Source organism: Centruroides vittatus, unplaced genomic scaffold (assembly GCF_030686945.1).
Source record: "Centruroides vittatus isolate TY-2023 unplaced genomic scaffold, ASM3068694v2 contig_1788, whole genome shotgun sequence".
Lineage (NCBI taxonomy): Eukaryota > Metazoa > Arthropoda > Arachnida > Scorpiones > Buthidae > Centruroides > Centruroides vittatus.
In genome coordinates this window covers 100722-113992 of record NW_027121095.1, presented here as the reverse complement: position 1 = coordinate 113992, position 13271 = coordinate 100722, and the positions used below count along the sequence as shown (strand labels likewise).

General features: G+C 34.3%; 3 protein-coding genes across 3 annotated transcripts in view; 1 reads left to right on the top strand and 2 right to left on the bottom strand.

Moving 5' to 3' along the window:
• LOC136969449 (phosphatidylinositol 3,4,5-trisphosphate 3-phosphatase TPTE2-like) overlaps positions 1–13271 on the bottom strand; it is a 46796-nt gene that overhangs the window by 25455 nt on the left and 8070 nt on the right. Inside the window, exon 2 of the mRNA XM_067263604.1 lies at positions 1274–1531. Coding sequence (XP_067119705.1) covers positions 1274–1527 — 254 coding nt within the window. The 5' untranslated portion in view covers positions 1528–1531. The remainder of the gene's footprint in view (positions 1–1273; positions 1532–13271) is intronic.
• LOC136969480 (uncharacterized) lies at positions 3174–4988 on the bottom strand. Its single transcript, XM_067263649.1, has one exon. The coding sequence runs from the start codon at positions 4986–4988 to the stop codon at positions 3174–3176; it is 1815 nt and encodes a 604-aa protein (XP_067119750.1).
• On the top strand, positions 5293–6582 carry LOC136969479 (uncharacterized). Its single transcript, XM_067263647.1, has one exon. The coding sequence runs from the start codon at positions 5293–5295 to the stop codon at positions 6580–6582; it is 1290 nt and encodes a 429-aa protein (XP_067119748.1).

Here is a 13271-nt window from a genome sequence, read left to right as displayed (position 1 = left end):
CATCAGCTGAGTGGACAGCAGCCAGTGAAAGTCATCCAAAGTGACCAAAAACTCAAAAGTCAATGGCAAGGTTATGGCATCCGTATTTTGGGACATGCATGGTATTTTGTTCATCAACTATCTTGAGAAAGGTAAAACTATCAATAGCGAGTATTACATGGCACTATTGGATTGATTCAGTGTAGAAATCAAGAAAAAACGCCCTCACATGCAAAAGAAAAAAGTGCTGTTCCACCAAGACAATACCCCATGTCACAAGTCAATGAAAACGATGGTTAAGTTGAATGAATTACACTTTGAATTGCTTCCTCACCCACCGTACTCTCCAGATTTGGTCCCCAGCAACTACTGGCTTTTTGCAGACATCAAAAAGATGCTCCAGGGAAAGAAATTTGGCTCAAATAAAGAAGTGATTGTCGAAACTGAGACCTATTTTGAGAGCAAAGACAAATCGTTCTACAAAAAAGGCATCGAAAAGTTAAAGGAGTGTTGGAGTATGTTGATGAATAAAGTCAAATTTCTAAAAAAAAAAAAATTGTTTTTCTTAGTTAGACTGGAGACTTATTGAGTGATGTGTTACTATTCCATCCCCCGATCATTGTGTCAGCCAACAAAGCAGTTTCCAAAGATGGCAACCCTACATGACATGATGTGATAGTTCATTGAGTAAAAGGAAATTGGCTGTGATTTCTTGGGGAATAGTGTTGCAATATTAACTTTATCTGAAATAAGATTACAAATTATTTTGTAGTACATAATAAAAGAATGCATATCAACATATAAATGGAGAATTTTCATGTTTCTTTCGAAAGACGGAAAATGTTTGGGAAATCCAGAATCAATTCTTAAAGTTTGATGTTAATTAATTAATGTACTGTGCTTGTAATGAAAATCATTAATTTTTCTGAACTAAAATGAACTTTAGAAAGTATTTTAAAAAATCGGAATCTGGAAAAATTTTGGTATCATTCCATCACTAGTGATTACAGAATCTTAACATATTGCAACATGTTAAGATCATAAATTAAATATTTTAATAGGAACACATTTTCCTGAAATCTGAGCTCCTGATCTGTTTGTATAAACACTTATCTTTATAATAAATTACTTTTTGTTAAGAAAAAAAAAAAACATTTGTGCATTGTACTACAAATTATTTTAAGTTTTTATAGATGAACAAAATTCATTGCAAGTGGGGTTGTATATTACATTACATTTAATATATGACATTCCAATAATAAAACTTTTTATAAAAAAAATTATAAATTATTACCCAATCATTTCTTTCTCCACAGTTTCATTCTCAGCTGGATCAGGTATTGTGACAGTAACTTTTCCGTCCTCGTAATCATCTACAAGTACTTCACGAAAATTTGATTCATTTCCATTAGCTATGGTAACCGAGTTTGGTTTTGAAGCCTTATTTTGAGAATTAATATCCAAATAAGCTGAATTTGATGTCCCCAGGGAGTCCTCATTGTCCATTTCTTCATTATTAAATTTTTGATAGTGTTTTTTACTTTCCATTTATCTAAAACAGTTTAAGATTGACATCATAAAAATTATTATTAATATTATTTACATTAAGGATTAATCAAAAATCAGTAGTAGTAATGATTTTCAAAGAATAGTATTCAATGCAGAAGCATCATAATATATATTAACTTTACATACTATAATAATGTTCAACTCTTTACAAACACCAGGAACTTACTACACTCACAACATAAAAAACGAACCTGTTACCAACACGTATCTTGTAAAAAATCGTCTCACGATATAGATATCTATGCATGCATTTAGAAAATAAATTATAATTATATAAAATATACATAATTAAAACCAAAATATAGTATTAATAAATAACAATGTTATTCAGTAATAATTTATTTTGCTTTAAGTTATAGGAATTAATTTTAGTTTAAAATTTGTAAATTAAATAATTGGCATTCAGGAATTCTATTAAGATTAGATAAGAAAATTAACTTGGTTAAAACTTGTTCAGGATCACATTCATTCATATTTTAAAATTTGAATAATGTAATTAAGATGTTTTCATATAATGTATGAAACACACACACACTGAGACTCACTTATTATTACTTCACTTATTACAATCACTGAGACTCACCTACACTGATGATAACTGATTGATAATATTAAGCAGGGTAACTACAATTAGTAGAAATACTGGTTTTATTGACTAACAGCAACGAATTTTTAAAACAATTGAAAAATGTGTAACTGGAAGATTTATTACTGTATTTACTTGAATGCGATATGCACATAATGTTCAAAATAACCACTCAGTCGGTTTGACGAAACACAAAGTTTATATTTACAATATAAATGTACAAAATAATACAGGTTAGAGTCACAATTAAATATGCACAAACACTGATCCAACAACAACCGACTATTCCCGTACAAATTCGTTGAAAGAACTCCTTACGATCAAACAGACTTGTAATTAACAAAACCTCCGAGTCAGGAACAAGTTCGTACTAAACTACTGGAGTTACTTTCCCCAGATTTCCGTAGCGTCCAACGAGAGAGTTAGTTAGCACTTCGATAACGACGATCCCTAATCCGATCCGATCTCCCCGATACGAGCTGAGCCGATCCCAATACGATACCTGTTCCCGCTGAAACTACTGCTTAAATAGTGTCCAACGTTCGAATCGTCCGCCAATCAAATTTGAATGTTTCCACAACGGCTGCCAACGGTCATTCCCCGCCAGCCAATCGTCCGTCTGTCATCGACTTGAAACTCAACGCTTCTTCTAACGGTCGTTTCTAACGGCCGATTCTAACGGCTTTTCCGTTATGAAAGTTTGTTATAATAAACCAGGGCGGAAATCGCTCGCCTAGCGATTCCAAACCCTACACACATTATAGTTGAATAAAATTTCTAATATTTATGAATTTGATCAAAAAATACACTTACGTAAAACCAGATAACCGGAGTGGTTAGTATTCGGGTCGCAAACGTTTTCGTAGCCTCTTCTAGGCTCTTCTTCAGGCTTAGTAGTAATAAATTCGAATATATTCCTTTTTGAAAGAACCGAGTTTCGAATTCCGTCACGTGAAAACGTTCCAACATATTTTTTAAACGAAACGATCGCCGTTCTGTGTAGCGCGCATGCGCTTCGAAGCGGCGATGATGTTAATGTTTAAAAATTATCTTCCAGCAGTAACTGCCACGCTGCTGAAAGGGCCAACTCGTCTTTAAAATTGATGCACGTGGTGTTACATCCTGCTCTGTATATTTCCATAGCTTCCAATAATTTGAGATGTTCCGGGTGGTTAGTGGTGAGGATAATGCGAGCTGCAGTAAAGTCCGCCGTGACTTCTTGATCGGTGGCATATGTTGAGAGAGCTGTTGTGAGCCTTTTGTGTGCTATGTCCGCCTTATGTTCTTTAATCCTTATCCCCATTGTACGTTTGGTGGAGCCAATGTAGACCATATCTCTGTCAAATCTGTGGTCTCTGAGGGGGATGGTGTATATTCCCGGTAGTCTGATTGGGTTCGGAGGATCTTTTCCGTTACGGAGTATTTGGAAAATGGTCTGGCATCTTCTGTAGGCTATACGGACTTGACGTTTTTTGGATATCGTAGCATATATCGATTTTAATCGTGGGTTAAAAGTGATAGGGATCCTTTCAGTATTGTTTTCTTGAATATTTAAGTGCCTTTCTGTCTGATTGTTACACTGTTTCTGGCACTTTCTGTACTTTCTACATAGTCCCCTTATCAGGTTGGTGTATCCGTGTTCTACCGCTATTTCGTTTATACGTTTGATCTCCTGATTTAGTGCCTGGTGAGAGGAGGAGTGCGTAAAGGCCCTCCTAACCAATGCTCTAAAGGCCGCTATTTTATACTGAAATGGGTCACATGATCCCATCGGAATATACATGGAGGCAGTATCAGTTTTGCGATACACCGAAGTGTGTATGTTTGGCCCTTCCAAAGCTATATCTATATCCAAGAAATGGATTTTAGAGTTACTATGCTGCTCCACCTCAATTACCAGACCGTACGGATTTTTGTTCATCGCTTTAATAAATTGATCTATATTCGGTTCCGTCTTCCACAGGATGATGACGTCATCAATGTATCGTTTATAGAGCAGTATGTCGGGTAGGAAGGTAGGAAGAGTGATGTTTTCCAAACGTCTGACCACCATTTCGCACAGATCCCCCGACACCGGGCTCCCCATAGGAACACCCTTATTTTGCATGTAAATAATCCCATTGAATTGAAAAACCGAGCTATAACAAATCAAGTGTGCCAGCTCCAGAACCTCTCGGTGTAGTGATGTATCGTTGACCTTAGAGAACAGGAAGTCTCTTAGTGCGCAGAAGCACGGAGGTAGCTCAATGGAGGGATATAATGATCTGAAGTCCAATACTGTAGCATAGACTGGGGAGGAGAGAGTTTTAAGCTGTTGTATCAGTTCAATGGAGTTGGATATGGTAAACTCGTAATCCTCTAGGTGCGCGGTGAGCAAGTTGTGTGTGGCTTTCTCTAATATTTGAGTTGGGGCCCTGGCCTTGTCTACTACCGGTCTTAGCTTCTGCTCCTGTTTGTGTGTCTTAGCAAAGGCGAACAATTTAGGAGCGTCGGGGGCATCCACGATAATATTCTTTAAATTTAGCTTGCTGGCGAGCTTCGAGTTGGCTAACCGTTTCACCCTGGATTGTAGCTTATCAATATAATCCTCTTGGACCTCTGTACATTGGGTCTCTCTGATGTATTCATTCAAGTGCCTCTCATAGGTATCACGTTTCATCAATACTAATCTTTTGTCCTTGTCTGCTCTGACCAATGTGATACGATTGTGACGTAACCATCTTGACGTTCTCCGTAATTTATCGCGGAGGGAATAAACTTCGGCTGATTCTTTGGTCTGTCTTAACTTAAAGGTTGCCATCCATCTATAATATTCCCTTTGTTTCTCCGGAAGTCCTTTTAAGATGATCTCCATATCCGGAATGTAAGATCTTGTAGCCGTTTTTTCCGAAGGTGGCGGAGCGTATGACAGTCCAAAAGCTAGGATTTCCTTGACAAACGATGGTACTTGAATGTCGTCCCATACCACGAAAGGATAGTGGTTTTGTTTAGACCTTTTGGGAATTTGGAAGCGCAAAATCCACTGCACTTTTTTGTTATATCTTTCTCTCAAGTTGCAGCTCAATCTATGTTGGATGTTGAAGAGTTTAGCGTTTTCAATGGACAACACACTTGGATGCTGTTAGAACAACTCATTCTCCGTGGATATAAGTTTTGTCATGGCGGAGAATAGAGATTTCTTGGTACTTCTGATAGCCCGATTCAAGCACATCCATCTCATTAGATCATTATATCCCTCCATTGAGCTACCTCCGTGCTTCTGCGCACTAAGAGACTTCCTGTTCTCTAAGGTCAACGATACATCACTACACCGAGAGGTTCTGGAGCTGGCACACTTGATTTGTTATAGCTCGGTTTTTCAATTCAATGGGATTATTTACATGCAAAATAAGGGTGTTCCTATGGGGAGCCCGGTGTCGGGGGATCTGTGCGAAATGGTGGTCAGACGTTTGGAAAACATCACTCTTCCTACCTTCCTACCCGACATACTGCTCTATAAACGATACATTGATGACGTCATCATCCTGTGGAAGACGGAACCGAATATAGATCAATTTATTAAAGCGATGAACAAAAATCCGTACGGTCTGGTAATTGAGGTGGAGCAGCATAGTAACTCTAAAATCCATTTCTTGGATATAGATATCGCTTTGGAAGGGCCAAACATACACACTTCGGTGTATCGCAAAACTGATACTGCCTCCATGTATATTCCGATGGGATCATGTGACCCATTTCAGTATAAAATAGCGGCCTTTAGAGCATTGGTTAGTAGGGCCTTTACGTACTCCTCCTCTCACCAGTCACTAAATCAGGAGATCAAACATATAAACGAAATAGCGGTAGAACACGGATACACCAACCTGATAAGGGGACTATGTAGAAAGTACAGAAAGTGCCAGAAACAGTGTAACAATCAGACAGAAAGGCACTTAAATATTCAAGAAAACAATACTGAAAGGATCCCTATCACTTTTAACCCACGATTAAAATTGATATATGCTACGATATCCAAAAAACGTCAAGTCCGTATAGCCTACAGAAGATGCCAGACCATTTTCCAAATACTCCGTAACGGAAAAGATCCTCCGAACCCAATCAGACTACCGGGAATATACACCATCCCCCTCAGAGACCACAGATTTGACAGAGATATGGTCTACATTGGCTCCACCAAACGTACAATGGGGATAAGGATTAAAGAACATAAGGCGGACATAGCACACAAAAGGCTCACAACAGCTCGCTCAACATATGCCACCGATCAAAAAGTCACGGCGGACTTTACTGCAGCTCGCATTATCCTCACCACTAACCACCCGGAACATCTCAAATTATTGGAAGCTACGGAAATATACAGAGCAGGATGTAACACCACGTGCATCAATTTTAAAGACGAGTTGGCCCTTTCAGCAGCGTGGCAGTTACTGCTGGAAGATAATTTTTAAACATTAACATCATCGCCGCTTCGAAGCGCATGCGCGCTACACAGAACGGCGATCGTTTCGTTTAAAAAATATGTTGGAACGTTTTCACGTGACGGAATTCGAAACTCGGTTCTTTCAAAAAGGAATATATTCGAATTTATTAGTACTAAGCCTGAAGAAGAGCCTAGAAGAGGCTACGAAAACGTTTGCGACCCGAATACTAACCACTCCGGTTATCTGGTTTTACGTAAGTGTATTTTTTGATTGAATCACCGGTGTGTAAGGAAGATTGAATTTATGAATTTATTAGAATTTCTTACAAATTTATGACTATTGCAGTAGAATCTTGTTAAGAAATTCAAATTATATAAATTTGAGTTAATTAAAACTGGATGCTAGTCCCCATCTGATTCCTATTTAAATCAATGTAGAATTCTCTTAGCAATCAGAACTTGATTGTGCTGGCTCCTGTTTATTTGAATCAAGAGCACCTGTTAGTACAGTAGAGACTCGTAAATCGTCACCCCGGTAATCAGAATCGCCGGTAATCAGCACAATTTTCAGTCAGACTGTGTCGTGCTGAATCGAACGTTTTTGATACTAAATTTACTTCTAAAGTATAATTTTCATGTTTTTATATTCTTCAATATATTTATTTTGTTTGTACAAAATGCAGAAATAATTTTTAACGATACGATAGCCTTGATTATTATTATAAAAAAATTTTCGTTAGGCTTAAAATCGACAAAAATTCAACACGAAGCGACACGCAACGGAGAAAAATTTGAACATCGGACAGGTTAATATATTTTTTTGTACATAAACCGTAATCGGAACAAATCCCTAATCTGAACAACCCCAGTCCCCAATTGATTCCGATTTTCGGTTCACTACTGTAGATTGTCATCATCTTCCCATTTTGAAATTTAAAGATCAAATTCAAAAATTAATTAATTTAAAAAAATTAAATCAATTAAAATTTAAAAACATTTCAACTCAATGCACAATTAAGATTGTTTATAGTTGCCCTGTGGCACTTGTTCATTATGGCTTCTCTTGGGCAATATAGAGACCTAGAAATTCAAGTGATCATTACCAAGAAGGTCGAGTCTGATGTAATAAAATCCATCAGGTTCAACCTTTTATTCTGTAAAAACATTATTTTTTGTTCTGTAGCATCCAGAAATGGTCTCATTTTAATTTGAACTGTTAAGGCCATCCCTCTGAGTTCAAATTAATGAGAGTCTACTATATTATTACTCATTACTATTTTTACGTTATTCCATGTAAAGCTAAAACATGACAAAATATTGAGAAAAAATATGCCAGTAGAGGAAAACCAGTTAAAAATGATGACAAAGAAGAAACAAGATGAAAAATTTCAGAATCATTCTATTAATTACAAGCCTAACACATTTTGTTTTTTTTACATTATCAATGAACTTAATTAACTAATAATTTATCATCATTTTATTTTACAATATTTTCCTGTAGACTTTGAATTTTATATGATATTTGAAATTATTAATTTAAAAATAAGTAATAAATTTACTTTAATAAATAAACAAATAAAAATGGCATTTATAAAAACTTTATTCTTACAAAATTTTCAGAAAATTCTTATCAAACAATGAAAATGCTATATAACTTAACATTAACTGACAAGAAAAATTCAAAATATCAGTTTAACATTCATACAATTATATATACAGTAATTAAATTGCAATTAAAATTTAGTATTATATCTAAGGAATAAAATAGAAAGCATATTTGAAATTAAAAACATTCAGAAATTAAAAATTTACATAGCGAGTCACATGCACAGGAGCTTAAAATATATTAAATAAAACAGAAAATAGCAATACATAATTAAAAAGAAAAGTTAAATACAAAATAAAAAAATAAACACAGTGATATATATATATCTATATCACTGTGTTTATTTTTTATTTTGATATATATGTGGGTTTTTCCAGTTAACAGGTCGATGAGACCTGCCCACTGTCGAGGATGGTGGTTTGGTTTTGTCACACGTTACGCAAGTGGAGGATAAGAGTGGGTTTGTCGATACAGCAGAGGCGACATTCGAATAAACAACACCATTTAAACAACAAACAACATTTATTAGTTAACAAGATTAATGAACACAAATTGAATCTCAGAGCAGAGGAACAGCGGTTGTCCCAATAAAGGGGGGGGGGTAATCCGGGAGAGAGCTCACAAAGGGTTATAATCATACCTCGTTGCTGGTCAACCGGGTCTTCAGAATTCCTAACGGGATCTCGGACAGCGCGGCGTAACAGACACTACATGAAAGTTCAAATCTGGCCCACTGATTAACAATGAACGACCCCTTTGTCCTCTGCGATTACCCTTTTATTTTCTTTGGTCACGTTACCCCTTTTTGCCAATTACAGAATTTAGGATTTTGGTTCCTTTTGACTCAGTCCCGAGTTCTGCGGGGAGGGGAAACAAACTTTGGGAAAGGAAGTACAGTCATTCTCCGGTTGTGTTTTAACAAAATTTCAAGTTAAAAGGAAAGAATAAGATTATATCAAAAATTTTAAAATTGATTTACATTGATTAATTTCGGATTTTCACTTATATTTTATATAAGTATATATATATCACTTATATAAAATAAGTAAAAACAAATATAGAAAAATGGTAAACAAAACTATAAAACTTTAAAGATTCTGGAGGGCATTATTCAAAGTTAATTGCAGTCCCTTTCTTACTAGTCTTTCCATTCTAGATCCTAAAGACAGTTATTGTACTGTATATGATTGAAAACATTTGTCAATTAATAAGAATTCTATTTTTAGTAGATTTAAAGGTTTTTTAATATTAATTTTAATTAATACATCCAGTTTTCGGAATTTTTCAATCTAAGAAATAGTTTAAGTACAAAACGTTCATTTACATTAAAACTAAATTCAAAATTCTGCACAAACTGATGTGTAAATGAATCAAATACTACAGAAAACCTTGAATCAAATACTACAATGTTGCCTGGGGACACATTCAGCGTCCCCAGCCGGCATTGTAATAACTGTCGATGGTTATATCGTTAGCTTATATATGCTGGAAGAGGAGATCAGACTGAAGGTCCAGGCAGCGTAATTGGCAACGCATCTGCACGGTAAGCAGGAGTTGCGGGTTCAAGTCCCGCTTTGGGTCAATTCTTTTCTTCCAGTAATTCTAAATTATTGTTTAAATTATTTAATTAATTTATAATTATTAAATTTATCAAAAGATGGCACCTAATGCCTACCTCTATTGCCAAATTGTCTATTAAATTATTAGTATTATAGCCATTTCTTGCCTGATAATATTCGGCTTTGGTTGACGTATATAACAGAAAACCTTAATTTAAGACCAGTTAACATGAAATAAATGAAGCATGCAATGCCATAATGTTGTAAATGCCAAAAAACAAACTTTTCAGGAGAGAGAAAAAACACTTTTTCTAATGAACAAACTTTAATCAAATGCTAGAAAAATTATTTTAACAATTTACACTTTGGAATAAAATATTGGGTTTAATTTCAAACACCTAAGTATGATGGTAAGGAAACAAAAAAAGTTTAAAAACAGGGTTAGAGCCATAACGTTGTAAATGCCAAAACTGTGCAAGTGCATTGTTGTAAATGCCAAAAACAATTGCAATCATAAAATTAATGTTTCTACAGCTGAAAAACAGTTTTGAATACCAAAAACTTACATTTAAATTATTAAACACAATTTACAAATTCAATATCAATTTTAACATTAAAAACTGGCAATAATCTATTAGTGACTGCTTCCTGGCTTCAACAATGTTGGGCCCACAGTTTTGGTACTTGAACTGGGCTGTAATCTTTATCAATTGTAATAATTATGATAAATAATTATAATTATGATAAATAAAGGAAAATATAAACAATAAGGTATTAATTTAGTGTAATAAAAGTTAAAATGTATTTAAAAACTTCAAATTTAACAGATTAATGAAAGTTCGAATATCGTTTTGAAATATCAAATAATAAGATGATACAGGTTAACTATTAATAAACTGGGATTCAGTTATCCGGTTCTGCATAAAAAACTCACTGCATTACAAATTGGAATAACAAAATGATGTAAATGTAAACCGTAACATTTTATGTGCCAAAAGTCACGTGGCTTACACTTTCGCACTTAAAACGTTATGGCTTGCACATAAATTCATCTTCAAAATATAGCCACTTAGAGTGCCACTATCGCCACAATATTTTTTTGTAGGAAAAAACATTGCATTTAAAATTCATTTCTTCAATAAAATGTATTTTGAGAAAAATGGCATTTACAACCTTATGGCATTGCACGCTTCAAATAGTTTTGGATTTTATATTGTTACACCTTCAATCAAATTACAATTGTGCTTTTAAAGGAGTAGTTATTAAATATCAAGGATCCTACGCACTACTATCAAATTTTAGAACTAGCACACCTTTTACGTTACTCCTTGTTTTTCAATATACAAAAATGTGGAGTACCTATGGGTAACTCTATCAAGGGATATATGTGAAATGGTTATATGCTGCTTACAATGTAAGGTTTCGCCATTATTTCTTCCAGAAATAATAATATACAAGAGATACATTAATGTTATCTTTATTCTTTGGAAGTCAAAAACCTGACATTGATAATTTTTTACATTGCATGAATGATAATCCGTAAAGGACTATCCCTTAAGCTAGAACAGTTGAGAGAGATGTGCACCCAAATTTTTAGACAAACAATTTTTAAGAAGAGTCACATTGAAACAAATATTTACTACAAACCTGATTATCACCCATTATTTATCCACATGAACTCAAAAAATTCTTACATGTACAAAATAGCTATGTTGAAAGCTCTTACAAAAAAGGACATTTATGAATAAAACACACCTTTAATAATCCAACAAATGAATATTAGCAACATAAAAACGTTTTCGACCGCTTTTAACAATCCTCTTCAGTTAACATAAAATAGAACACCAAAATAGAATGTAAATATGAAAATAAGAATTCCGATTTTTGGGGACGATCAATAATAACCATTACTGTTTGTTACTACAAGTAGACCAGGAGAGTGAAAGTAATGTAAATTTTTTGGACATTTCCATCGCTTGCAGGCAGGGAGAAATCTGGACCAGCATATACAGAAAACCAGGTTTTCAACCCACTTTAAGCCCACATAAATTGATTGATCTGCATCACTCAAGTTGGCGGCCTTTGGGTCCTGGATAAGAAGAGTGTATACACATTGTACAAACATAAAAGATACAATAACTGAACTAAATTACATTCTAAGAATTGCAGAAAAACAAGGATACTGAAGGGAAATCATAGAGAAACTAATCACAACCTTCCAAACAACAAAACAACAGCACGCTAAGGTGGACCGAAAACAAAGGATAATTTTAAATTATATCCCATTTTTAAGGCAAATACATAAAAAGGCAGCCAAGATTAATAATTTCCAAGTAGTATATTGACGCAATCCTACGGTTTTCAAGCTCTTAAGAAACAATACGACTGGAATTCAGCCACAGGAATCTAGTCTATACCATTACACGACCAACGTTTTGATTCTGATCTATGTTGGCACCACATGTGCAACTTGCAGCAAAGTCTCAAGGAGCATAAATATATGATTAATAAGAACCTAGACAACACCATGCTATCAGCTTATGCAAGACAGTAAGACATTCAAGTCCATTGAAATCAAGCAGCTATAATTAGACCAACAACAAATTTACACACAGTAAAACATCTTGAATGGTTGGAGATCTTTAAAGCACACAAGAGAATTGGTTGCATCAACCATACGGATGCGACATTAGCTACCACATGGCAGTCCTTTTATAAAAATTAATATTAAGAGACTTTTGTTTATTTTAGTTTTATTTTATTTTATTAAGTGACATTTTCAGCTTAATTTATATTACTTCTGTGTTCGTTTATTTTATTGACCACAACTACTTTTTCTGTTATTTATATTTTTATCTCTGAATCCTTATTTTCATATTTACATTCTATTTTATGTTAACTGAAGAGAATCGTTAAAAATGGTCAAAAATGTTTTTATGTTGCTAATATTTATTTGCTGGATTATTAAAGGTGTGTTTTATTTAAATTATAGTTATCCAGTACATACATTATATATAAAAAGGACATTTATCCATTGCACTGATATAATTAACATAACAACAAAAGAGTTACAATATATTGAGACCATGGCAGCCACATATGGATATTGTAAAGAATTAATCCAAAAACTGGTCCACAGTTTTATATATATACATATGTATATAAAACTGTGGACCAGTTTTTGGATTAACTCTTTACAATATCCTTATGCATTTATATATATAAACAAAAAACAAGGTATAAGTAAAGACAGTGCACACACAACTAATCTAAACCACATACTAATTGGTTATGACCATAAAATGCAAGTGTTATACAAAGAAATAGCAAGAAACAGAGATAATAAGATAGAATATAGACATACCCCTTACCTGTATAAATTGGTCCATAATTGCAAGGACCCCCATAAACACTGATAGAGAACCGATAGAATACTATATGCTCTATCAATGCTCTAATACATTATAATAGGTTTCAGTGAGATTTAGTTTATACTGAATCAACCAAATGATTCCTTAACAAAAGATTAGCCAAGCCAAGTACGAAACAGAA